Below are 27,761 nucleotides of genomic sequence, written 5' to 3'. Positions count from 1 at the left end.
GCTCACATGAGTTTGCTGGCTTTGTTGTTAAATGCTGCCCACTTCCGCTTTAGGCAAGCTTTCATTGTTGACGCAGCATTTGTGACATATAACCAGCAGTGTACTGTCTTACTTGGAAAGGAGTAACACCAGACCCCTGTTCCTCTGGAGGGCTGGATGTGCGGGCATGGCTGGCACAGCTCTACAGCTCCGTACTGTAGCTTGTAGTGCCAAAAAATGTGGACAGAGGCACTGGAGCAAAAAAATGGTGAGAGATATGGGAAGAGATGCTCTGCTTCATCCTTTGCTGCCTTGTACTTCAGGGATTATTGTCTTTTTTTCTGGGAGAATGCATCTGGCACTGAGCAGCATTAACACATATAAGAAATGTAGGGCCTTTTCCAGTCACGTGGAAGAGGTAATGTGGACCACCTGAGAAGATCTTCAGTTTGGGGCATCAGGAAAATGGGCTGTTGCCTCTGTTGTCTTCCGTGACACTGGCTCGTGTTGAGCTGTTTGATTTCTGTATCCTCTTTCAACATTTTCAAATGCTTTGGGCACAGCAATTACACCTGTCTGTGCTGTCAAGAGCAGGAAAGGCTGGTTGTTTGTAATAAGCACTGAAGCCTTATTAAATGGATTCTCCTGCTAGGGAGTTTATGTGTATTTTCTGTGTTGTGTCCAGGACATGTATACAGCTGAAGCAACTGCATCTCTGCTCCAAGTGGAAGAAACCTTCTCAGCATGCCTGGCACGGATAGATGCTCTCATCCTCAAGCCTCTACTCCAGGCAGGTAGGTCAGAGAAGACTACTTTTTTGTCTGTAGTCCTAGCCTTGAGTCATTGGCACAGCTATGAAGGGATTTGTAATTAAAACTCGGTGGCTGAGGACTTGCTAGAGGCTGTTTTGCTAGAGTGAGTGGTATGTAAAGATATTTAATTTAAGATGGTGAGCTCTTAAGGACGGCTATGGCCTTTCATTTAAGCTTAGGACCATGGTTCCTGTTTATTTAGAGGTTGATCCAGATTCTAACCAGTATCAACCTGCTGTGAGGCTTGTTTCCAGCATGGTACGCAAAAATCCAAACTACATCTCACATATGCAACCCCTAATCCATGCCCGTTCTGCTTCCCTGCTCTTGGTCCATGGTCATGCCTGTCTTTGAAGGTAAAACTTGTGGGTGCAGGTTCTGAGCTGGCAGTAAATCAGAGCAGCTCCACTGAAATAACAAATTCATATAAATATTCACAAGCCTGTCTGGCCAAAAGTGATGTGACTGGATTAGGCCCATAGCGTGGTTCCCTCTTACGTCACTGCCTTTTTGGTGTAGCCTCCAAGGAGATTTGGAACAGCCCTTCAGGCCGGGGGCAGAAAATTTTCTGCTGGTGCTCATGTCTGAGCCTCTTGGGCTGCCCTGACCACATGCCCCACAAGAATGTGAAGGACTAAGCCTTAGCATGTGTAGCCCATGCAATTACTCATAGGAACACAACCCTAAATAATCTTCATCTCTTTCCTCCTTGTCATTGTTTTCCTACAAGAATGTATGTCCTTTACACTGAAAAACTGGAATGAGTATTACATGTAGGCAATGTTTTCCACAAGATTTCTTGGAGTCAGGGGTTTCTGAGAGCCTTTTTCTTCCATCTTTTCATCAAAGAGCCTACTGACCAAAAGGGAAAGGAGAACTTAAAGCTCTTCCTGCTCCTGAATGACCGATTTCAAGCTCTCTGGAACCTCACAGAGGAAAATTACCGGATTCTGAAACAAAAATGCAGCACCTCTGAGTCATTCTGCATCCAGGACATTTACACTGTCTGGAAAGGAGACCTGTTTCTAAACCTCTACATCCAGTAAGTACAGAAGCATTTTCAGTAGCTGAAGGGACCAGATTACCAAATTTATCAACTTGTAGGTTGGTGCAATTAATTTGTGCATTTAATTTGTTCAGTCTTGTCCACTAGTGTTCAGTCATTAGGTCAGGGAAGTGGTTGCATTCACTGCTCATGACAAGTGCTGTGAAGACAGCATAATCAGTAGTCCTTTTTGTAGCTGTGAGAATGCTTGAAACCAGGACAGTGCTTGTAAGATAATATTTTCTTACAAGTATAGGTTTTTTTAATGCATCTTAAAAGTGGGAAAAGGATAGGGGGTAGAATTTGTGTTTGGGTCATTTATGAAAGTGAAGCCTGAGCTGTCAGGAGAGAACAGAAAGATGTGTTTAAAGAACTCAACAGGAACATGGAGAGATGTCGCCAGGCACAGTTCCTATTTTGTGTTTATGCCACATTTTTATGCCTTTGGAAAGGATATGATGTGTATGAGCAAGTGATGGATGTAGTGTGATGTGAAAAACATACTGCCCCATTGCTCTTTCTAGAATTAACTACATCTGCTCCCCATCTGTCTGTAATGCAAAATAAAATGTTTACCAAAAGCACTGCAGTGTATGTAACCTGTGTTGATGTCCTAGAGAGAAAGCTATCATTTATGGGCATCTGAGATGACATAAAAATCAGACAGTATTTAATCCTTCATTCATCATGTTGACCATAAATGTGGCCAAGACAATACAGATGGGCTTGTACCGTCTGTGCGGTTTGCACCCACACATGGGAGATCGGCATACTGACTTCTGGGCGTTGCTGTTCATCTAGTCTTGGTTTTGATGGTTTTATGCATGTGGAGGAAGGAAGGACTACTTTATATTTTGTTTTTACTTAGCATCATTTTAAAAAAGTGATGTACAACAAGTTTTGCCTTTGTATGAATGGGGTTGGGAGCGGTGTGTCTTGCTCATTTGGGAACTGATTCAGTGAATTAAGACTGATTTGCTTTAGGCATGTGAAAGATGAAAACTTGTGCTGAGGTTTCAGATGACATAAAGGAAAGTTTATCTTAAGATCTAATTTCCCCTCACTTCAAAATTAAAACCTGTTTTTGTTGTGGGTCATGCAAAGAAAAGGCTGGTTCCTACCCACCTCTGCTGACTCACTCTGTGCAGTCCTGATCCTAACAATGTCTTGTACTTGTTGGAGTAATATAGAACAAAACAGATCTGATGCTTATGGGCCTGAAAATCAGCAGCAAATGCGTGTACCTGAAAAATGTAAATAATGATAATTAGTCTGGACATTTTCATAACTTACCTGGAAACAATACTGGGAGAAAGTGTATTTGCTGACAAAATATGGCTCGATCTCCCCCTAGTGTGAGATGAGATACATTGGTGTGGGACACCTTGACTTTAGTTTACCATTAGTAATATAGGCCTGCTACTTTTACTTCAGCCAGTGGAAATTCATACATCTGATGCTGATCTTAAGCTCAGCCTTTGTAGATTAGCTTTCCAGGACAGTTGTGTAAGCTTACTTCTGCTTCTGCTAAATGAAAGGATGATTTAAACTTCCTGTATTGCAAAAATCAACCAGGCAGTTACAGCAAGGAGCTGGTAAATGAGGCAAAAGGGGACTCAGCCAAGGTGAAAAGTACGGTAGCTTTGTTTCTCTCTGCCTTCCTTGGAAAGGTGGACCTGACATAACATTTTCAAATCAGCTTCTTCCATTTATCACTTAAACCTTTTAGCTAATGTGTACCTCTAACTCATGTTTCTGTGTGTTTGGTTTTTTTTTCTTGCCAACAGATATTTCGTCACTTTTGCAAACTACGTTGTAGTCCATGGCTTTGAACATGCAACAAAGAGCAAAAGGTCAGTGGGATGAAAAATGCTTGTTAAAGGGGCTGATAGGAACACAATGATACTGTAGGGTTAAGACAATTGTAAGGTTAAGCCAGAGCAAGCAGCACCTTGCACAGCACCTCGCAGTGATCTCTCTTCATGGTTCAGTGCCTCTGTTCTGAACTGGCCGTGCTGGTTGCTTCTGCCATCTTCTGAGCCCATGGCAGTAGCTGTCTGAAGGCTTCTTCTACATATCTGTCCCCATCTCTTTCTAACCATGCCCAGCCCCTTTTGTAGGCGAGGAAACCTGTAAATTTGGAATTTGGAGGATTCAGATAAGGGTGGGACCCGAGAAAGGGTGATGTGGGAATCTGTCAGATTTCCACTGCTTGTCCCAGATGTTGTCAGATTCTCATGGAAATAGCAAATGAAAATACGAATGCTAGATGTGAGCAGATTCACAGCTGCTTTATCTATGTCACCCTCTTGGTGTGCAAACCATTGTGAAAGTCATGCTATATTCTGTATATCTGCAGGGGTGGTTCCTATTTGCAGAGACAGTTGGGCCAGAGGCAGGATGGATGGTGCTCATTTGCCTCATTTCTGTGTGTCTGGCGTACAAATATATTTGCACTATGTTATCTCCTTTTCTCTCAAGTCTTTCTGTGCCATCTCTGGGGGTGAGGTGGCATATAAATTTAGGGAGGTAGAGGAGTGGAAATTTGCAGAAAAAAATATTTAATGAACCTTTGCCTTAATTCACTATCTCGCAGTGAAGCCTGGAAGCACCATAAGACAGTGCTGAAACAATTCCTCACAGACTTCACCTCCGAGACCTCCATGTCACTGGCCTTATACACTGTTCTTCACAAACCTATCCGAGATCATATAATGCAATATATACTGCTCCTTACCAAGCTGAATGAGGTTCTCAAAGAGGTAAGAAGCTCCTACATGATGTTACTTGACTGGCTTATGCTAACACTTGTTAGGCTTGTGGGGTTTGGTGGTGGTGTCAGTGAATCCAAAACAGGCTGGAAGGAGACTTATTTCCAGTGGATATCTGCAGGGGTAGTAACCAGCACCGGTGGAGTGCAGCCTACCTGAAGGTCTCAAAGCAATGAAAAGTGGCCGCTCCAGCATAGTACAGGCTACTCGTCATATAAAGCAGCTGCAAAGGGTCAAGTAACTGGCCTAAGGTTGCACACTTCTGCTGGTCGCAAACATAATGGTAGGTTTGGGTGGCTTTCCTAGGCCAGGTTTGGGAGAGGGTGGGAGAGGGTTGGATGATAAACTCTCATTAGCTCCTTGGATTCAGAGCTGCTGAAGTTGTTCTGCATTCGTAGCCCAGAGAGTAATGTCCTGCACAGCTGTGCCTGAAGCATTGCTCAAGCCCTGCTTTCTTTTATCAGGACTCTGAAAAGGACGTGGTTACCCGTGCCATCAAGGAATACATGAAGCTTGAGTCTTTCATCAGCCAAGTCCTGGATGAAGCTTGTTTTACTAAGTCCTTATGGAAATCCTTGGGCTACAAATTCACAGTGAGTTATGGATGTAGAAAGTGACTTGATGGGGAGCACTTTTAGAGGTCTTACACTTCTACTTACCCATGGAGAAAATTTAATATGGATCAAGAATTTGAGCTTGGTTTGAAGCCAACAGAGCAGGGCAGTGTGGAAGCCTTGGAGAAACCTTATGGTCACTGGGTGCTCTAGATGTTGAGTGCTGTGTCTGGTTATGTTATTACTGTCAGCTTGTGCCACTAGTCAGATGACTTCTGCAGGAACTGTTGGCTTGATTTGTCCTTTTCCAAATCCTGACGTTTCCTGATGCTTGTGGTCCTTCATCTTGATCTCTGTGGTTCCCTCTGCAGGACATGCTCTGTGTACCTGAAAGGAGGCTGCTGGAAGATAGTAAAAATCTTCCTATCTCTGCCAGCACAAATCGATCAGACCGGATCTTGCTGTTTGATGATGTCCTTGTGCTGATTCAGGCAAGTCTACAGTCTTTCAAAGGGATTAGAAGGACAGTGCAGATAAATGACAGTAAAATTCATGTTCCTTTGATGCTGAAAACGAAACACAGCTTGGCTGTTGGCAAAACCTTGTCTCAGATCCATGCATCTGTGGTTTGCACTGAAGAATAAAAGAAAGTCTAATGAAGGAGGACTAGGAGAGTATCCACGTATTTTTTTTCCCAGTAAATGTATGCTATCCAGCCACCACAGGACTTTTCTAGTAACCCAAGCCCATGCCTGCGTATGAATCAGTTGCTTTCTGTCCTTGCTTATGCAAAGGGGGGCTGATGGTCAAAGATACATACTGTAAGCAGTCTTGCATGGGAATAAACATGATCTTTCATTGTTGACTCTGCTAGTGGCATATGAGCAGAAGTTGCAGGTGTTCTTGGGGCTATTTCAGGGATTTGGGGCCTGGGTGTGAGGCAGACAGGGAGTGTCTACAGTCCTGGATAGCTTAACATGCGTTCAAAGCTGTTCTGCAGCATGTTAAGTCCAGCTTGGCTTGCTCTGACTGATAGCAGTCATAATCTAGCAGGGCTCTTTTCATGTACACCTCTCTCTGCTTGCTCTTTAGTCATGCGCCAGCACCGTGGGTGTCCAAACATGACTGTCTTGTGAACTGATACATCTTACGGGCTCCTCCAAACATGAGCCTTTGTGATAATGCTGAGCAGTCCTACTCAGCTTGCAGGGTCTAAGCCTGAGGAAATAGGGTGGTGATTATCTCATCCAACTTTACACTGTGGATTTCTTAGCACAGTCACGCTTTCACTGTGAGCAAGTGCCCTGAGGCTCCCTTTATAGTCAGGAGAGAGAAATGTGCACTGCCTGGGTGTGGTTTATCTGACCTGTTTCAGATGCCCAAATTAGGATGAGTTGAATCATGTCCTCAACTCGGTTGACTAGGAAGAGAGCACAGGGTAACTAGCTCACACAGATACTTACATTGTAGACACCTCTGTTCAGTCAGTGGTTCTAAACCATGTCCCGTCTGCTGCTATGACTGTTATTGAGGCTTGGGGAGATATAACTGGGCTGGGATTAAACTGGTTAGCTTGGGCTGATAGCAGGGGTCTGCTGATGAGGGTTCTGGTGCTGAGAATCTGAACCTCTTCGCTGTTCCCCCAAATCTGCTACATACATCAGTAATTAATTGTGGTGAATTCCATAGTGCTAGTCCTAGACTCATAGAATCTTAGAATGATTTGTGTTGTAAGGGATCTTAAAGATCATTCAGTTGCACTCCCTGCTGCCACAGGCAGGGACACCTTCCACTAGACCAGGTTGCTCAAAGCCCTGTCCAACCTGGCCTTGAACACTGCCAGGGATGGGGCAGCCACAGCTTCCCTGGGCAACCTGTGCCAGCGCCTCACCACCCTCACAGGGAAGAACTTCTTCCTCATTTCCCATCTCAGTCTCCCCTCTGTCAGTTTAAAGCCATTCCCCCTTGACTTATCATGGCATGCACTTCTCAAAAGTCCCTCTCCAGATTTCTTGTAGGCCCCCTTTAGGTACTGGAAGGCTGCTATAAGTCTAGTACCTAACCTTGGCCAAGTACATCATTACAGACAGCAGCTCTGTAGTGTGGGCATGGGTACTTTACACAGAGAAGAGAGTTGTAATATTAAATGCAGCCTTGATGCAGCATTTCAATCATTTTAGTTTCTTCTTTTTAGTGTACTATTGATCAAAATAGTGACTTCTTAAATGTACTTATGGGCCACTGTTGGCTGTGCCATCTGGAGTCCAAATCCTAGATAGATCATAAGCAAAACTGAGGCATAGAATCATAGAACAGTTAGGGTTGGAAAGGACCTTAAGATCATCTAGTTCCAACCCCCCTGCCATGGGCAGGGACACCCCACACTAAACCATGTCACCCAAGGCTCTGTCCAACCTGGCCTTGAACACCGCCAGGGATGGAGCATTCACAACTTCCTTGGGCAACCCAAAGACATGCTGGGCACCAATGGTGGTTTGGAAGTGCTGACATGTGATAGGGAAGGTACTCCTGTAATGCCATCCTAGAAGGTCTGCTACTGTTAGTTGTAGCCATGGTGTTATGGAACACCACTTACAGATGTTAAACTAAGAACTTTCTTCCTTCTCTTACCTTTCTTCATCCTCTAATGTATGTCATTGTAGTGTGGTATAGATGTGGACATCAAAAGAGGGAATTTACAGTTCTGCTAGTCTTGCTCTGCTGCTCAATGAGGCAAAGTGTGATGTTTACATCAATAACAGGAACATCTTCTGCCTTTTGTTCCAGGGAAACAGCTTTCAGAGTTTTGATCTGAAGCTTGTATGGGTAGATGAAAACTGCAGGAAGAAATCAGCTCCAGGACTGTAAGTGAAAAATTTCCACTTGAAGATTAAAAAAAAAAAAGAAGTGTTCAACTTGATTGTGAAACTAAGAAAATTATTCAAAACTTTGTCCCATCTCCTTTCTACCTAGTGGGATTGGTTCTGGGCTCTGGGCAATTGCAGCAGCTCTCGGGATTGCAGCTTGGAATTGGGTTGCTTGCCTTTGCTGACATATTGAAATCAATAATAAAATTGTTTTGTCTCCAGGCTTAGAGAACAAAAATGAGTTAACTAGATGAGTCAACTTCCTGAAAAGGAAAAACTCTCTGCAAAAGAACTACTAGTTCCTAAAGAGGAATGGGAAGAGCAGGAACTTCTGTTTAACTGAAGATTTCATGGTCTTTAATGTCTTTTTCTTCACAGGTATGGATTCTGCATTGTAACCCCAGAAGAAACATTCTTTCTCTCTGCTAAGGACCCGCAGATGAAGGTTAGCAGTGGGCAGAGTGTTTCTATTCCACCTGAAATGCAGCACACTAAGTTTTGAAATAGGGGAATAGTATAGAAGGGATGGCAGCTCTGTAGTAGAGGTCACCACTGAGTGGAAGTTGAAATCCCTTTAAGCATCAGGATTTTAGCTTCCTGATCAGAAGACAGATTAGTGGGCTCTGTACCTGCTTAAATGCAACTGAGGTCTTTCCTCTTTGATTTTTGCTTTTTTTTTTTTTTAATTTTTATTTATTATTTAAAGCAGAATAATAAGCAGTTTGGGGTTTGTTGGTTTGTTGTTGGCTTGGGTTTTTTCCCTCTCTGTTGAGCCAGTACTGGATTAGATGGCCAGAGGTCGCCTAGACAATTGATAGTAGATGAAGAATACCCGGGTGCTGTAAGTGGTCTGCCCTGAGCAGTAGTGTATGCTACAGTCTCATCAGCATGGTTCTGTGTCAAGGCCAGTTAGTGGTAGTGAGAGTCAGGCTTAAATGACATGGAAGTGTTGTGCATTGGTGCAGTATCCAACTTGTGGAATCCAAGATAACACCTCCTGTTGATGCTGTAGATGAGCCATAACTCATCAGCCAAGCCAGCTGAATGGCACAGAATCAGTGGGAATCGAACAGCTTCTTGCAGCCTCTCCTGGAGTATCTCTTATTGAGAGCTATTACGCTTTCTTCACTTGTTAGTCCAGCATTCCTCTTCCTCTGCCCCCAGGCTGTTTGGCAATGGAAGCTGAACCAGGCTGTCCGCCAGGCGCTGAATGGGAAGCGAGATTTCCCATTGTGGGGCAAGACTGGTGAAGGCACCGAGCCCCCATCCTGCCGCTTCTTCACCTATGTCTTCAAGCTGGAGGGCAAGTTCAAGAGTGCATCCTATGAGGGCGAGTGGCATTGGGGAAAGCCGCATGGCAAGTAAGGAGCCGTTTTTGCCCCTTTCCTAAACAAGAACCTGCAAGGACGGTCCTGTCTTTGTGTAGCACTGCCTGGATCTAATGGTTGCACAGGGAGAGGTATAGATGTCACAGAATGCCTGTGGACATGAAGTGGTTCATCCCATGCTGAGGATCTGGATCACAGACTCTGGATTGGTGATCTCCCAGGGCATGTCAGCCTCTCTAGTTACTGCCTCACTTGTTTCCAGAGGGAAATCTGGTATTGAGGGCAGATTCAGGGAGCATTTGGGACACATTTGCTTGATTTCAGGGCTTAGTCAAAGCACAAATCCTAATATGTGATCTATTGTATTGTAGATGTCTCACTAGTGATACTGGTTCATGCAGTAGATTGTAAAGACTGCCCCTAATAATGTGATAATGATCACATAGAAGGCACTGCACTGGCTTATGCCTGTAATTAGGACTTAGACTTGAGCTAATGTTTATTTTCAAGATCTCAGCCTGAGGCATAAAATCTTAACATCATCATTACAACAAAAAAAAACCCAAAAACATCAAAACCTCATTAAAAAGCCTTTGCTTGTGAAAGAGACAAATTTTTTATCCTGTGCTATCAAAATCTATTTTAACATCCACATTATTATCAGTGGAATTAAACAAACAAACAAACAGACAAAAAAACAGTCTCAAGTGCATTTTTTTGAGAACATGAGAACTGCTCAGTAAATCCAACTGAAGTTTAAAAGCAAACTCTGCCAAAAGGAAATGATCTGTAAATCAAAGGCTAAATCTTCCCAACCAAAATCTTTTTGATATAGGATAGAGATGAGATAGGAAACAAGAGACTGTTTCCTCTGTTTCAGCCTCTGGAGAGGCTGGCATGGCAAAGCATATAAGCGAAAAGCGGCAGCAGTGTGAATCGGGGCTCTTCAACAAAAGCATAAACAGTTTTCACTGTTCTGTCTCAGAACGGATGACCTGATGTGAGAGAAGGAGATACTCCCAATGAGAAATAGCTTAAACCATCCCCATGGCTGAAGCAGGCATTCTCTCCGGCTTTGTCAGCTTTCATACTAGCAAAGCTAAAGGAGATACATTTAAAATCCATTTAAAATTAATCTGACCCTTTCCCTGTAAGTATCAGAGAAAGACCCAGTCTCACGTGGGTGTTCTTAAAGCAGCAACCTCGATGAAAGTCAAACAAATGTGTCATGGTTTTGGTACTGCACAATCTTCTGTAGTCTCTGTTTGGAGAATGTGTAGGGAGCAGATTGTGTCTGGGGTGATGCAAGAATTAAAACAGTGAGTGGGTGTAGGTGGAGTGGAAGACTGGAAGGGAGGTAATTTGGCCATCACATTGACCATTCCAGTCTCATTTTGCATCGTTACCTTGTGTAGTCATTCCTACAACCCCACAAAGAAAAAAAACAAACCAGATAGATAGGATCCTTTTAGGCCAGTGCTTGTCTCTTTTGTTTTCATAGCACTCGATACAATGAAGTTCTGGACTGTGGTGTCATTATGTTGTCTGAGGATGTGCCATGTTGGAACTTCAGCTGGCTTAATCACATGCTGCACTACAATTACAAAAGGGTCATGTGCAAGGTCCTAAATGGATGACCCAGCAACTCTACAAAATATTTTTGAGATTAGAGAACTTGGAAGCGGATTCTCTCCACTCATGCCAGGGCATGAAAACATTGTGGTATTAAAGCCTTACAGTGCAAACCGAAGTCCCAGAGGTGCCTGGAGAACTTCTGTGTCTGTGTCCGCTGAGAAAGTGTTTCGGTGTTAGCCATTTCGAGGTTGCTTCTTGATACCTTCTGTTGCAGATGTGAGTGTTGCTGGTGATGTCCCTTGTATAACGCTTGCTTTGAATTGCAGGGGGACACTGAAGTGGCGCGATGGACGCAACCATGTTGGAGATTTCAAAGAGGGCTTGGAGCACGGGTGAGCTTTGAAAACCAGGGAGTTTCTTGCTTTCAAGATAGGCTGAGAAATGGTTCCTCCCAGGGGTACAGGGACACTGGTGTCTTGTAGGAGGACTCTATTTACTGTTACAAACCAATTCATCTGACCTATTCTAGACACCTGATTTAACCTAAGGTGATAACGTTGACAGTGACCACAGTAAAAGAAGATGACCAATTCAGATGCAGATATTTCCATTTAGCTGGATGAACATGACCCCTGATCCCTAAATCTAGGTGAATTTATTCATATGAAATGCCTTGAAAAATCTATTTTTAGATATCTTTAAAAACCTCTTTTAAATTAAGAATGTTTGGAGCAAAGAAAATGTACAATGAAATACCAATATTATTTTTCTAAATTTTTTTAAAAGTAAGGCTTTTAGATTTCTCATTTTTGCATGAGTTCAGAATAGGTTAGGCTTTTAAAGGGAAAAATCCGAATACTTTGTGTCAGGATTAAGAAAACATTTTGTTTGGACCAAAGCAATTGCTTTTGTAGTCTAACTCCACCCCTAAAATGGAGAAGGGGTAGAGAGAGGAAAACCAAAAACACTGAAAGTGTCTCTATAGAAGAAGCAATAAGAGACTGTGATTGCAGCTCACAAGGTGAGCTTTTCCTTGGATCGAGTTCATTGACACCTAGAAATAGTGTCAGAGGTAGAGCTGATCCCAACCCATGTAAATCAGCCTGGGAATCTGGAAAGTCCTTAGTCTTTAATCTTCATCCAGTACAACAGACCTGCCTTTTGTCATGCTAACCTCTGCCATATGCATCTTGTAGGTTTGGAATATGCCTTGTCCCACGCCGATCTGAAGACCGGTATGACTGTTACAAGTGTCACTGGTACAAGGGCAAGATGAGAGGCTATGGAATCTGTGAGTAAGTAAAACCCAAAGAAGAATCTGGGCAAAAAGGGGACTCCATGTATTTTAAGGGTGAAATGTTCCCACCTCACTGTGGAAGGCTCAGTCACAGTGTAAAACCCAGGGTAATTCAGGTGCCAAAAGCTTTTGCTTTGGAGATAGGCAGTATGGCTTCTTCACAAGCTCTGAGTCTCCTGGACATCAGAATAGGAAGAGCTTTTCTGCAAGCTGTGACTGTTGTAGCTACCTGACGTAGCATCCTCTGTGCCCTATATGTGAGGATATAATTTTGTATTCATGCTTGCGATTGCAGAGCAGGGAGAGCATCGTGTGCCATCAGCTCTGGACAGACTTGATGGAGCACACAGCTCACTCCGTGTCCCCTGGCCATGCTGCCTTAATCAAATCTTGTGCAGAATAGGTTCCTTAATGATGGATGGGGTTGTTGGTCTGGGAGTCATAACTGTTACACTAACTGCTGAAGGGGGTTGGTTCTTTCATTTGGCTCACTCAAATTCTGAGCTTAAACCCAGAGCTTAACTTAACAAATGGAGTCTGAGATTTTCTTATTTGGTCATCAGAATGCTTCTGGAAACAGTAATTTGTACACCTGTGTTTCAAAGTGCTGCTGGGAATTTGGATGGAGCCTGGTCTCTGCTGTGGGCACATGGTGGTGTCCCAGCCTTACCCACCACCTACCTTCCACTTAGAAAGCTAGAAATGGCAGTGGAGGCCTGCCCAGGCTGTAGGTATAAACTGGTTTCATTTGCAGCCTAGGGGATAAGTGGACAGGACCAGCTTGATTCGTTTATCTAGCAGTGAGCACAACAGTATCCCCATCTTTGCTTAGGTCACATGTGGCTTGTGGCCAAATGGGTTGGCCAGTTTACAGACTGGACTACCTGCTGTTACTGCATGTTCTTACCCCTGCTTTTATTGCGCTGAGTGTGACAGAGGAAAGCACACAGCCCAGCTTTCCAGCTGTTTACTGTGGGATAGGCCATCTTCCTGCCTGCCTGCATGTTCTGCTCCTCATTTATAAATCAAACTCAGAAATGCAGAAATCTGTGGGGAACTTGGAGCCATCTGAGCAGCATTGTGCCCATATCTCTGGTGTCAAATGTAACAGCATGTTCATAATTACAGGACAGCTCTGCTTAGCATGTTTTCGCTGTTGCAGCAGTGAAGATCTGCTGGCCAACATGGGCAGGGCTCAGAGAAGCTCTTCTCAGCAGGATGATCCCAAGAAAAGGGGTGGTTGGCAAGCAAAGAAAGGGGAAGGCAAATCTGGCTTCCTGCTTGATTGTAGAATCAAGGGATTCCTGCTTCCAGGGGTGGGGCATCCACAACTTCTTTCGGCAACCTTTTCCAATGTCTCACCACCCTCACAGTGAAGAACTTCCTCTTTGTATCTCATTTAAATCCCTCCTCTTTCAGCTTAAAGCTATTCCTCCTTGTCCTATCACCTACATACCCTTGTTGATCTGATCTGCTCCAACCCTGGATTAACCAATGGTCACCGTGACTTGGCTGGTGAGAGGTCGAGGACTGAGTAGCCTCTCCCAGATAACTGGAAGCCTAAGTGTTTTGTCCTTGGATAATATTACTGTGGAGCGATTAGCTTGGGTGGTGCACATTCCTAATAGTAAACAACTACCAGCTCCAGAGTTGTCAGTCAGATATTTAGAATATTTAGCTGGCAGATGAGTCCAATCTACTCACTTTCCTGGCTTCCTGCTCCAATAGTAGCTATCAAACAGTCACTGTCTTAACTTCTGTCTATCTGTCTCCATGCAGGTATGGGAATGATATGGTCTACAAAGGTTACTTCAAAGACAATGTGCGTCAAGGGTTTGGGATATTGGAAAACTGCTCAGCTGAGCATCCATTTAAGTACACAGGACAGTGGGAAAACGACAAGAAGAATGGATATGGAGTCTGGGAAGACAAAGATAGGTAAAGGTGGTATGGATCAGAGTAGGCTTTAGGGGCCTGATATTTTTTCCCCTCTATTGGCAGGGGTAAAACCTAATGTTTTGATGAGGAGACTTGGGGATGAAGGAGCGATGTGTTCAACCTTTGCTATAAGGCTTCAGCTCCTGGGAAAGCATCATATGAACTGAGTTTGTGCAGTACATCTGGCACAATGTACTGCATATAGCTGCATATAGCATTGTGCTGCATGGAGCATTATATCAGGCAAAACTAGCACCAGTAAGTTAAACATCAAATTGACTTAAGATCTAAGAAAACAGGGGAAAAAACGTATTTTGTTTTCCATTGCATTCCAGAGGAGAGAGATACATAGGGACATGGCTCGATGATCACAAACACGGTCAAGGCATTGTAGTAACCCAGTCGGGTGTCTGCTATCAGAGGACATTTCATGCTGATAAAATGGTGGTGAGTACATACTTTCAGCAGACTCTCTAAATTAGCGGAATGTGGAATTCCCCATCAAGGGCAAGATAAAGATTTTGCATCATAATTAATCTTTGCGGGAAAATGCAAAGCAAGAAAATGTAAGCAGTGATGTTTTACCATGAAAATGTTTTTGAAGAACAAGACCTAGATTAAGTCTTGTTTCTTATCATTTTCCTCAGGTGCAGGTAGGAGCTAGATGTGTGACTGCTGCTTCTCCTTGCTCAACCTAAAACCCCTTATAAGTCTGTCTTTTAAACTGACCATCAAGTCAGAATTACAGACCAGAACTCCTATGTGAACTGCATAGTTATATATGATAATACATCTGTCTTGGAGATCATTAAGTCTTTACCTTTCCAGTGTGAGCTTACCTATAACAAGTTGGCTTTCCAGTTTATTGAAAGTTTAGGTGTTGGTAAGGAAAGCAGAAGGAATTGGCATCAGTAGAAGTGGCTTGGAAGTAAAAACATTTCTTCAAATGAAAAGTACACTCTTAAAAAAACAAACAACCCCTTCCCCACTCACCAAATTAGGACAAAATGTTTAGCACAGAAACTTTGTCGGAAGGACTTTCCATAAAACCTCCATCTGTGGGGAACCAAAATAAAGCTGTCATTTGGTTTGTCAGCTGCCAAAGGCTCCTTTAACTTCACAAGGCTTCCGGGTAGGGAGCAATCACTTCAATTTTCCTAGTGGAAAATTGGTATGGCCAAGAAGCTTCCCTTGGAAACCTTTTACTTTTGCCAGAAAGGGTGCTTTCCATCAAGAAAGTCATTCCAACGGAAAATGTGTTACAGCACTAAAAGTGACCACATTTTCTGGCTGGTATTGGTACATGTAAAGCTTCGGGCTCAAATGCTCCATCCTTGGCGGTGTTCAAGGCCAGGTTGGATGAGGCCTTGGGTGGCTTGGTTTAGTGCGGGGTGTCCCTGCCCATGGCAGGGGGGTTGGAACTAGATTATCTTAACGTCCTTTCCAACCCTAACTATTCTATGATTCTATGATTCCCCACTCATATAAATTGTCCTGTGTCTATTCTGCATCTTGGTGCTCCTTCTCTGAAATGTGTGCTGCTGTAGGCAGCCATGGGAGTTTGGGAGGTAATAGAACAAGTCATTTAATGAACGCTTACAAGCAGCTCATTAAAGTCCTGTTGCCTGCACAGCAAGAGACAAAGCTAATTCTACATAGCAGCTGCCTTCCTCTTTTCTCTTAATCATTTTGCGAAGAATGACACAAATGGCTACAACCACCTAAAAGTCATAAGATCGGAAGGACCATGAGTTTGACCTGTATGACAATTCCTGGTGACCATTCTTAGTACAGAAGCCTGCCTTTTGTTCCTTCTACAAAACCGAATGCAATAGTACTGTTGTTTAAAACCTCCTGACTATTCTGGAACTTCTCTGTGCAGGGATTTCTAATGGGTTATCTCTAGAGCACCTCCCATGATTTTGTCTTGAGCATTGCGATGTATGCTGGGCTTCCAAAAAGGTTCTCAGAATCTACAACCCATAAACAGTCCAAGCCAGTGGCTCTTTCTAGCTGAATAGGAAATTAGTGTCATGAATTCACTACTTCTGCTTTGAACTGAAGGGTTCTGGGATTCTCCTCTTGGAAGATGACTACGTCTATGAAGGGAACTTCACGGAAGATCTAACATTTGTTGGAAAGGTGAGCATTTCCTTCATCTCAGCCTTTCTATACAGTAGCATGCTTTCCAGAGGGCTGAGGGGTTGATCTTCGAAGTTCACACTGTCCCACTCCACTTCCCCCCAGGAAAAAAAAAAAAAAAAAAATCCCTCTTTTTCTTCTTTTTTTTTTTTTTTTTTTCTTTTTTTTTTTCCCCCCTCTGCTATTGGTCTCATTCACAGAAGGAAGGCTGCAGCTGAGAGACTTCAGTAGCTGCAGGCTTTGCACATTGGTTTTTTTTTTACCGTTTTGTTTACATTGAGGGTTTTGGTTGTTTTGCTGTTGGGGTATTTTTTGGGGGGGGTTGTTTTCTTTTTTGGTGGGGTATTTTTGGCTGTGCTTTGCAGCTTTAGTTGTGATGCTTTTGTATTCTCAGAACAAATGTTTTAGACTTTGTAGTGGTTGGGAACACAGGAAATGTTGTATAAAACCAAATGGAGTTGCAGTACCAGCACTAGAATGACGTAACTGAGATGTTAACGTAACTGAGGGACCTTGGAGGCTTAATTTTGCAACCTGGACACTGCATTGACATGTTCAGTGTTTTGTGGTTGATCTTTAACAGAAATATCTGGTCAAAGTGTTCATAAAGTGCCCTGCTGCAGGGAAAACCAGCCCTCCAGCTTGTTATAGAAATCAGTGATGAGTCTGACAGGAAGCGTGTGGTTATCTCAGAACTGAGCGGATGTCAAAAAGGACACTTACTAACGATTGCAAATGAGCCCTGTCATTTACTAACTTGTCATGAGAGGAAAAGGTGTCATCATGTTCTTCAGCCAGAAGACTTGGGGTGGATTTTGAGGAGACTGATTATATTGCTTAGATACCTCCTCCAAGATGAATGTTTAGTTTTAGTGGTTAGTCTAGAAAAATCTGTTCTTTATCTAAAGATGGAGTGCCTCCTGCTATTAGCAATGAGGATTTTAGGCTTGATTTCAAAGCCAGACTAGTTACAATATTGTTTGGATTTGGATTTGATATAATTAACCTCTAAACCTCTAACTTTGAGTCAAGCTACTGCATGTCTTTTGTATTTGCCTCAGAGAATTTCAGGTTTGTCTTATAGCAGCAAACACTTTCAAAGTGTTTATGGTGAATATCATATGAAGCCCCTACCTGTGAGGCCAAACATGCTTGTGACTTTAACAAGCAGAGGAAAAACAGGGGAGAAATGAAAGTTTCATGTGTTCACTCTAAGTTAGAAATAGCTATTGTCAAATTTTAGCCAGAAAAATTTATAACTCAAAGAAGATATTGGCTGTTTGTAAAGCATAACCCAAGTATTTTACTCTGTGACTGTGGTGGTCTTTCCCCGCCAGAATCCTACGTGTCATTCAATAGTGAGGACATGTTGTCTCCAGTGACTGCCATCTTAATGACACTATTGCTTTGGATGGTAAAATTCTGCACCTCTGTCCTGGAAGTTGTTCTGAGTCATCATTTCAGGAGCTGGCTCTGTAGAAAAGCGAATCTGCGATCTCAGTCCAGCTTGTTTCCTCTCTCTAAAGAGATGTTGGCAGAATAACCCTTTTTCTCCATTGCAGGGAAAGCTGTCATTTGCCAATGGCTTCATTTTGGAGGGAACCTTTACTAACAAATCGGGCCAAGGCCTTCAAACGCATGGCATCCTGAACACGTCAAATGAGCAGCTGGATGACCGGATAACCAAAGCGTGAGCAACAGGAGCTTACTTCTTGGGTCATGGCTTGTGTTTTGACTCTACCTAGAAAAATACTGGATCAGTCCCTACGGGGATCAAGGCAGTCCTTGCTCAAAGAAGGACATGGATCTGTTGGAGCAAGTCCAGAGGAAGGCCATGAAGATGCTCTGAGGGCTGGAGCACCTCTGCTATGGAGAGAGGCTGAGAGAGCTGTGCCTGTTCAGCCTGGAGAAAAGAAGGCTCCAGGGAGACCATAGAGCAAGCCTTTGAGTACCTAAAAGGGGCATATAAGAAAGATGGTGTCATGGTTTAATGGGGATAGACATTTTAACAGGGCCTGTAGCAACAGGACAAAGAAGAATTACTTCAAACTGACAGAGGGGAGATTTAGATGAGATCTGAGGAAGAAGTTCTTCCCTGTGAGGGTGGTGAGGCCTTGGCACAGGTTGCCCAGAGAAACTGTGGTTGCCCCATCCCTGGCAGTGTTCAAGGCCAGGTTGGACAGGGCTTTGAGCAACCTGGTCTAGTGGAAGGTGTCCCTGCCCTTGGCAGGGGGGTGGGTTGCACTGGATGAGTTCCCTTCGAACGGAAACCTTTCTATGATTCTATGATGATGATCTAAGAATCAGTTTATATCCAGCGAAAGAAGGAGAGAGCACAGTTTGTTATTTAATGTTAATGCCACATGGGAAGCAGAAAACAAACTCTTTACTCCCATCCTGCCACCATCTACCCAGAGATACTCCTGTCCTCAGACTGGACAGAGTTTTGGAGGCTCAACATTTTCAGTGATTGGTACATGTGTGTGCATGCACACATGTTGCCCAAGTTGGGTTGCCCAAGGAAGTTATGAATGCTTCATCCCTGGCAGTGTTCAAGTCTGGGTTGGACAGAGCCTTGTGTGACATGGTTTAGTGTGAGGTGTTCCTGCCCATGGCAGGGGGGTTGGAACTAGATGATCTTAAGGTCCTTTCCAGTCCTAACTATTCTATGATTCTACGATTCTATGTTTCTGTGTATACAGACAAATGGGTCTGAAGCTATACAGAAAAAGATGGGCTGCTAAAATGCATCACTTGCTCCTTTCCTGTACTTCTGTGCAACTACATGGATATTATTACCACCTGATATTGTAGAGGTGGGAAAAATCAAAAAAAATAAGATGTGAAGTACAGCACGTGAAGCTCTGGAGAGCTTGAATTGGGTAGTGCTGTATGTAGAGGAAGGCTGTGGTGCCGGGGTAAGAGCTTCATGGGGCACTGATGCCGCTTTGGCAGGCAACAGTGCAAATGCAGGGCAGGAGTAACTGATCTGAAGCTGTCTGGACACATCTTCTGATATAGACTCTTATCCTCAGAATTGAACCCTGCAAAGGGATGCTCTGGTTGCCAGGCTGTAGGGCCTGGGTTTAGTCAGTTTAACCAAAATGAGGGAGTTCCAGTGGGAAAGACAGGTGCTGTCCTCTGAGGTTAATTCCTCTCATAAAACCCAGTTCAGTTTCATCTCCTGTTTCCTGTACTTTTCAGGCAGCAATAGCTATTGGTTGTGGTTGCTCAGCTGTCTTATTGCTGTAAGTCTTCAGGCTTTCAGCTGAGATTATAGTCTATATTTAGAATGATCCATAAGTGGAGCAGAAAGCTCCATTCTTATTCACCTCAATTCACCTGCAAAGGTTCAGATTACTGATGTTCCACATTCCACCAGGACTTTTTCTTCACCTAAAGTACCTTGTTGTTAGGACAATAGACTTGAGTTGCTTTTTGTTGATCTTTTTTTTTTCTTCAGTTAGGCACTGCCATCTTCACAGCTTCAGCAATTACTGTGTTAAAACGGGATTCTGGAGAACCTTCCATATTTGAAGGTGAAGTCTGAAATAATTGAGAAGGGAGGCAGAAAAGCCTAATGCCATGTTGTATTTTGCAGTCAGCTGGGCCTCGAGGAGTTCCCTGTGGAGAAGAGGTGGAAGGGAATCTATGACCAGTTCCTGGAGTTCATCCACTCTGGCTGCAAAGAAGAAACAGAGGAGTCTTTCATGGGGTTCCACATACAAACAAGCAAGGAGCTGCGGAAGTCTCAGGAGTACCTCTTTTGCCAAAGGTTATGAGTATTGCATGCCTTTATTGCAACAGAGGAGCCCATTTGTATAAAGAAGATGGTGGTTTACATTAGGGTCTGCCATGTGTTAAAGTTATGAACCCAAGCGCTATCCATTTGTTTCTCCCTATGAGACAGGAGGATGAATTTTATGCCTGATTTTAAGGTTGTGCTATTGAGATTCATTCTTATACATGAACATTTGGATGGGATTAATTTGATTAAATATATGCATCTGCATGTGATTCTGTCATCACTGGCTCCTCTTGTATTTGAGGGAAACCTAGGTGACATCATAAGCTGATCCAGAGTAAACCCATCTCTCCTTAAGAAAATACTTAAAATAGATCTGACAAGCATGTGCAGGATGCAACTCAGGCTGATTGTAAGGTGAGATTAAACTGAATTTAGAGAATCACAGGTACCATAAGCCAGTTAAGCAATTCCACTGAAAAGGATAGAGAAAAATTAATTTCCAATAGTCTTATTGCCCCCTTAGAATCTACCTGCAATACCTATTTGGATTTATCCCAGTGCTTCATTGTGTGTTTTTTCCTTCCTCAACTCTCATCTTTTCAGGGGGACTGAGGACGTACCCTGGAAGACAGAAGATATTCTTGAAGAGCTTGTCCAGCACCAGGGGCTGGAGTCACTACCGAGTTATTTAGAGAAGGTAAAGTTTTAAGCCATAGTGATCCATGTCTGTCTACTAGACCACAGACATAGGTCGTAGCAATTTTGTGTTGCTTTCTGTTAGCACATATAACTTTGCCAGTGATTTCGAGAATCCTCTAAATTAAGTGTGAATATTTATGTTTGTGAAGCGGAGGGTTGTTCTTCATGCTTTTTGCACGCTCATTTTGTGTACAGCTATGCAGGCCAGGAAGTGATAATTAAGCTTCACTCTTGGTTCTCAAACTATGCCAGGGAATAAGCAGGAGCTTGAAATGATAAATAAACTTCCATGAATTCTCAGTGATTGTTTTTCACTCAACTAGCCTTTCCTCCAAGCACCCTTTGCTCTCTCTTATCTCATCAGAACAGCAATTCTACGAAACGTATTTCTGCCAGATAATGGGAAGAGAATGAGCTTGTGCCAGCAAAAATAGACTTAAAATTATAGTTGATTACTTCTAGGCTTGTTCTTCTTTTCTGACAAGAGAAGATTGGGTGGCCTTTCCATGTTATCCTCTACTAATGGCAAGGGCTAATTTGCAAAATTTAATTTTCCTCTATCATGCAGGCATTGAAGTCTTCCCTGCATCCACTGGGAAAGCTGCTGAAGGCCTTGACAATAGCTTTTCAGGCAACATATTCTGGGATTGGGGCCAACAAACACTTGCTGACTATGGCACAAGAGGAAATCAAGTACTATGCAAAGAAAATATGGGAGTTTTACCAGTAAGTCAAGCACGTTGAGTCCTTCCAATGGGTATGAGCATAGAGGGCTTTGCAGTGTACACCACTGGGGTAACCTTTTCAGGCAACAGGGTTGCTTCATTTTGCAGCATATTTCTTGGGAAAGTTGCTTCATAATAGTGCTATATAAAGAGTTATTTGCAATAACTGAGGTCATATGGACCTAGAAAATCTTTATTATCCCTATTGCTCAGTACATGACCCAAGGGCTTTAATGTTACTAAATCTCACTGAGTTCTACAGCTCAGTGAGCTGTTGCTCATAAGAAGACTTAATTTAGATAAGCACAAATATGAGCAAGAAACCACACTAAGTAATGAGGGCAGCAAATTATATCAGAGCACACAACAGTGGTGTTCAGTATATCTGTTTGAATAAAAAATAGCATAAGCTTAACATGCCTCAACTTAATGGGAGTTAAGAACATGCAGTGTAAGCAGGTTGTTGAGGCTCGGCTGGTGTGGGTAGTGACTCTAAAATGAGATTGCTCAGTTGTGTGGTTGTGCTTTTGGGTAATTAAAGATTGGATCAAATGCTTGATTGGGTTCTGTTGCTGTTTGAGCATCATTTGGGAGAAGATACAAAAAATGCCACAGTACGCAGAGGTGAGGAACTCTGCCTCTAGCTGCACTCAGGGTGGTATTGCCTTAAAAATAAGAGGTTGGATAAAAGCTCTGTCATTATCAGTGTAGCCTTGTGTGCTTGAGGAAGACTGCCAGCTTCCTCAGGCATGAGGGGTTGTCTGTCCTGGAGCAGTCTGAGAACAGCAGCACTGCTGATGGGAACAAGTCAGATTTGATTCAGTTCATCTGAACTATGTTCACTAACAGTACATGAGGTCTGACAACCTGAGTATTGTTTCACATGAAGGTGCTTCTGAGCTGAGTGCAGACCTTGGAAAGCTTGCTTCATGTCTCAAGACCTTTCACATGCAGGGTGGGGAGGCAGACCTACCTTGCTCTGCTGTGCCCTTGGCTAAGTTTCCTAGTCTAATACTGCTACACCAAGAAAGACAACCTTTCCCTAATCCTCATTTTAAGATGATGAAGTTTTGGCTTGGAAATATCAAGACAAACCCAAGCCACTTTTTCAGAGTATGAACATCCTCCAGTGTTCATAGATGGATTAAAGAATTGGTTGGTATGGCAGGTCCTGAAACCTCATGTGCTACTGTTGAGTAGGAATACAAAGAGATGGTGCTCGATGCACAGGGTCTCCAGAATGACCATCCTATTCTTCAGAAGCCATGGAGATTTTTAAATGCTTAGTCATTCCTGGAAGCTTCTGCTGGTAATGAAGAAAGCCCTCAAATAATGAAACAACACTGCAAGGATTACAGAGAACTTTACTAACAGCTCACTTGATGTTGGGACAGCTGAGCTCCTCACTTGTGAATAACAAATTACACTTTAAAAAATGAGGGAGGGAACTAAACCTCAGTTTACAGAACCTCAGTTCTGCTGCTCTTGTAGGGGTTTGCTCCGCCTGGCACTGGAACAGAAAGGCCAACTGCCTGCAAAGCATGTGGAAGGGGATATAAGGTATGTATCACTACTGGTTGTTTAATTTTAAGATGCTTGGACATATGGGGTGTCTTCTAAAATACAGTAAGTGTTGAACTGATTATATTTGTCCATTTGGGTCAGGTTTAGTATCCACACTTCTCTCTGAGTGCAAAGCTTTCAGTAGCTATACTTGAAGCATAAGCACAATTTATTCATGTTCTGCAGCAGAATAGTGGTGAGTTGGAGGTGTGTGTGGTACACAGCCTGGCAAGATTACCCACACCAGCTACCGTGCAGCAGCATGGCTGTGTGTGAGAGAGCAGTCCCAGCGCCACCATGTGCTTTGCATTAGTCACAGGAACTTGTTCAGGGATGGTGACTTCCATATCTTTCCTGAGAGAAAGGCAGGCCTGGAAATAGGGAGTACAGCATGGGAGATGTGGAAAAGGAGGTAGAAGACATGATGTTCCTAGAATAATAAGGTAGGAATAATTGTGGGAGGCCCAGGTTTATGTTTTTTTGCGGGCGGGAAGAAGCATCTCTGTCCGGCTGTCCCCATTTTGTTTGGATTTCTTCGCTGTAATCTGGAGCCATCCCCATATGGGCTAAATGAAGCCAGGAGACTGGTGGAATGGCAAGGAGCTAGAAAAAGGCTTTACCTGAATTTATTTGGTCTTTGTCCCTTAAGAAATAATAGGTCCTCTACTGAAACAGCTCAGAAAGAACAGCTTGACATAGGTCTCTAGTGCTGCAGGTTTCTTAAAATTCCAGATCAAAGAAACAGTGGAGAAACCGTTACCTGTCCTGTCCTACAGCATAAAATACACTTGCATCTCCAGCTTGTGGGCACACGCATGAGGGTGTTGTATAGGTCACTACTGTCCAACTGTGACATTGAACTAAAAGGTGGAAGAAGGTGGGGAGAACAAGAACACCTTTCAGGCTCAGAAGCTGTCTCTTCTGTTGTGTGCCATGGGGCTTTTGGTAGTATCAAGGTTACAGGTCTCACTGTAGGACTGTGCTTTTCTTTGCCACAGTGATCAGAAGGCATGCAGCATGGTCCTGCCACTGATCTTGCCCTGCTTCTACCCTGAGCTTTTCATGCTCTACATGCTCTATCATGAAAGAGAAGATGACCTCTACTGCCAAGGGATTATGGATCTAAGTCTGTTTCCTGACATCAAGCTGCTAGAGTTTCTGGATGTGCAGAAGTAAGTGGAGTTTCTTCATACCAGAATGTAACCCCATGATACCAGCTGGGAAAGTAGGAGCCAGGGAAATCTCTAATAGGATAGGAGGAAAGGACATACAGCCTTACCCTGGGTCCATCATCGGCTGTAGCATGGAAGTTTTTCTTAGTCTGCCAGAGGAAGTCCTGTCTGGAATGCCTGCAATACTGTCTGGAAGGACAACATTGACTAGTGGAAAGCTGCTACTAGCTGTACTAATGTTAATTTTGTGTAGCAAAAATTGTATCTTCTAGCTTACCAAACAAATGGCTTCCTCCAGCTCAGGACCAATCAAACTGAGTTTATAAATGTGCCTTAGACAGGGCTGTAGTCCATCCGATGGCATCTGCCATAACAATGTAGGGACAGAGTCTAAAGACAGGGAAAAGTCTGTGGAGCTAGATGTTTCCTTCATCCATTCTTGCAGCTAGATTCATCTTTGGAAGTGATACCTGAGGATCAGTGAGCCTCAGACCCAAGAGGCACGTGAGCTTTTCTAACACAGCCATCATCTGCAGCTCAAGGACTTTGGCAGGGTTAACAGGAGACCCGGAGTCTCAATCTGGCAGTTTAATTCAGTCTAGACTCAGTGAGAGGAATTGATTCTGCCAGTGCCAAAACTCTCAACTGATTATTACAGGAGCACCCGTGAGTAAAATGAACCCTGTACTCAGGTTAATGAGTCTAAGTTATTAATTATTCCTGTAACAGAGTAAAGAAACAAGCAAACAGCCTCATGCCACCTACAAGAGTGCGTGAGTAGCATGCGCTTAGCGTGCATTTAGTATCATCACCTTAAGGAGATAAAAGCAGTCAAAATCGACTAAGGGTGAACATATGGAGATTGGCCTTCTAAATCTTTTCTCTGTTATCTCCTTTCAGACACCTCTGGCCTCTGAAAGATCTCACCCTGACAACCAACCAGGTAGGAAATAATGCTAACAGCTAGCTTTAGTGTGTTAGTGAGCTGGCATCAGGCTACATGTTGGTGCTGGCTAATAATGGAGCTTCACCTAAGTAATCACAGGGCAGAAACTGTACTCAGAAATCAGAGCAACATGATGTGTGTTGATTAGTTATGATCTATAGCTACTGTGTATGATTTTCCATGGATGGGAATGTGAGCTCCGAATAAGATTGCTTTGTAATGCTCTGCTTGGTGGTGTTTCAAAGACATCTGTGTTCAGTGGCACTTCAGACATCTCAGTGTGTTCAGAGTGGCATTGACTACAACAGCTTTATTTTGCCCTCTTTTATGGGCAGCAAACGTGTTTATTTTGGGTCCAGTGATGAGGAGACATGTAGTGGCTTCTCTAACAGATGCTGTTACAGAGGCACAACTCTTTTGTCTCCCTTTCAGAGGAGGTCCCTTATAAAAGACAAGTGTTTCCTGTCTGCCACAGAATGTTTGCAGAAGCTCATGTAAGTCACTGTCCATAACCTCTGACTGATAACCAGGGATTTTATATTTTCTGAGAAATGCCATACATTTGACATGGCTGTATTCATACTGACAGCACCACAGTGGATCCCCGGGAAAAGCTGGTGATCCTCCAGAAGACATATGAGGAGATTGAGAGCACAGTGTCCCGGGTGGTGGAGAAGGACTACAAGCTTCCCATGGATGACCTGTTGCCTCTACTGATGTATGTTGTATCCCGAGCAAAGTAAGTGTAAGCTTTTCATTTCCCAGTCCTGCTGTTGTATGATACCTTAATTGGAGAAAAACAACCATGTTTCCAAGCAAAATAATTTACATTAAAAGCTAGGGTTTGTGTTTTGTACATGCTTTTTCCTGAGCTGTATTGGGGTTTCTGTGTGCTGCTGTCTGCCAGGTGCGGTGTGAGGGTGCTGGCCATGATATGTGAAGTGGCTAGGTACTTCCTGAGTGTATATCTCTTACCCGAGAGGATAATTCAGGGTTGTCATGGGAAATGCGGTCTTATGTGCATGCCAGATTACAGTAGAAAATAGGAACATGAAACCTTTGAAGGCCAATTGTTAATGCCTTCCAGACATCATCTGTATATCATGCATCTTCTGTTTTTCATTCTCAATGGGGCACTGTGATCCATTTTGAAGACTAGGAAGGTTCTGAACACTGACCATCTAGTTATTAGACTTTCCCTGCATAGGAATGACTTTGGCAAAAATGTGTCACATTTACAGAGGCTCTGTGCTGCTTCCAGTGTAACTGCAGGGACTCGCTTACATCCAGTAGAATGAAACTTTATGTATTTATTTCCTGGTAAATTTGAGTCAAAATCCCTCACTGGCTTCCTGTGGATATGTTTGGTCTTCAAAAAAGGGTGAAATACTTGAATTTGGGGCCATGAAATCCAGAAGCTCCCCCTGCTGCTGTCATGTTGGATAATACAGTTTTGTTTGCTAGGCAGCTTTCTTGACTGCAGGTCAGACAGGAGGGGAATAAGAGAATGTAAAAAATGAAAGAGTTTAAATTCTCTTATGATTGAGCATCTTTGCTGAGATCCAGTCATATCAGATACCTCAAGGACTCAGCCTCCAGAAGGTCAAGGTAATACACAAGGAATCAGAAGTGGACTTACAGATCTGTGCTTCCTTCTCTTCATAATCTGAGTTGAAGTACATGCACACAAACACCAGATGCCCAGAGATTTGTTCTAGTTGTGACTTTTATTTTTGCTAGAATACAGCATTTGGGAGCTGAAATCCATCTGATTAGAGACTTGATGGACCCTACCAATCAAGGAGGACTGTATGACTTCCTGTTAACTGCCCTGGAGGTAAGGAAATGTTTTCAGCAGTGAAAGTTACAAACTGCATTAACCTGTGTTGAATAGTAGCAATACTGATGTGCTATATCCTTAATTTTAGGGGGCTGCTTATATGCCTAGCACAGGAGGTTATTTTACTTCTAGTCTAGAGAATATGCCTATCATTCATTTGTAATGTGCAGATTTAATCCTGCTTTTGGGGCAATGTAGCTTTGCTTTGTGTGCAGGAGACCAGAATTTAGGCCAAAGTTCCAAAACTTCTTAAAGGATTCCTCTGTTCCTTTCCCAGTCTTGCTATGAACACATACAGAGGATGAGGCTCCACCAGAGAGAGAACTGCCACGTGACTCACAGCTCCTGAGTCCGAGGACCCAAAGGGAGCCTCCTCTCTGCTGCACTTTTTGACCAAACACAGTTGGATGAAGAAGCAATTATGTCCCTGCTGTTCTGGCTGCTTTTTAAAAGGGAAGAATAGTTATTTATCAGATGAGGGTTTCTTGCTGGGTTTTCTCTTAGACTAGCTGTGATTGTAAAGCACAGGCATACAGGTGCTGTGGACTAAAAGCCTTCAAGATGCAACTTCAGCTTGTGTTTGGGAATGTCTTTGCAGAAAGTGGACAAGGTTTCTTTTTCCCTGTAGTTTTATTTCCCTTTCCTGCAAATAGCAACCTGCCATGAAACCTCATTTAAATGTTCTTTTAGACACTGCGTTTGTTTTGCACTAGTGAACTGACATGAGAGGTTATTTATAGAAAGCGGTCAAATTAAACCA

At 43.2% G+C, this 27,761-nt stretch overlaps 1 protein-coding gene across 1 annotated transcript; it reads left to right on the top strand.

Annotated features, from left to right (window-relative positions):
- Positions 1-166: 166 nt before the first annotated feature.
- ALS2CL (ALS2 C-terminal like) lies at positions 167-27,378 on the top strand (the record flags this gene model as incomplete). The annotated part of the gene is made up of 26 exons (XM_080639419.1): positions 167-247; positions 665-773; positions 1,641-1,833; positions 3,624-3,689; positions 4,433-4,598; positions 5,072-5,200; positions 5,533-5,652; positions 7,949-8,025; positions 8,407-8,473; positions 9,193-9,389; positions 11,258-11,323; positions 12,128-12,226; positions 14,008-14,166; positions 14,502-14,613; positions 16,231-16,308; positions 17,871-17,998; positions 19,910-20,083; positions 20,660-20,753; positions 21,324-21,481; positions 22,972-23,040; positions 24,042-24,215; positions 25,116-25,158; positions 25,594-25,655; positions 25,751-25,900; positions 26,902-26,998; positions 27,279-27,378. The coding sequence occupies 26 exons, from the start codon at positions 167-169 to the stop codon at positions 27,348-27,350; spliced, it is 2,940 nt and encodes a 979-aa protein (XP_080495545.1). The 3' UTR covers positions 27,351-27,378.
- Positions 27,379-27,761: the final 383 nt, after the last annotated feature.

Source organism: Psittacula echo, assembly GCF_963264785.1.
Source record: "Psittacula echo genome assembly, chromosome: 2".
Taxonomy (NCBI): domain Eukaryota; kingdom Metazoa; phylum Chordata; class Aves; order Psittaciformes; family Psittacidae; genus Psittacula; species Psittacula echo.
This window is presented reverse-complemented; position numbering and strand designations above follow the sequence as displayed.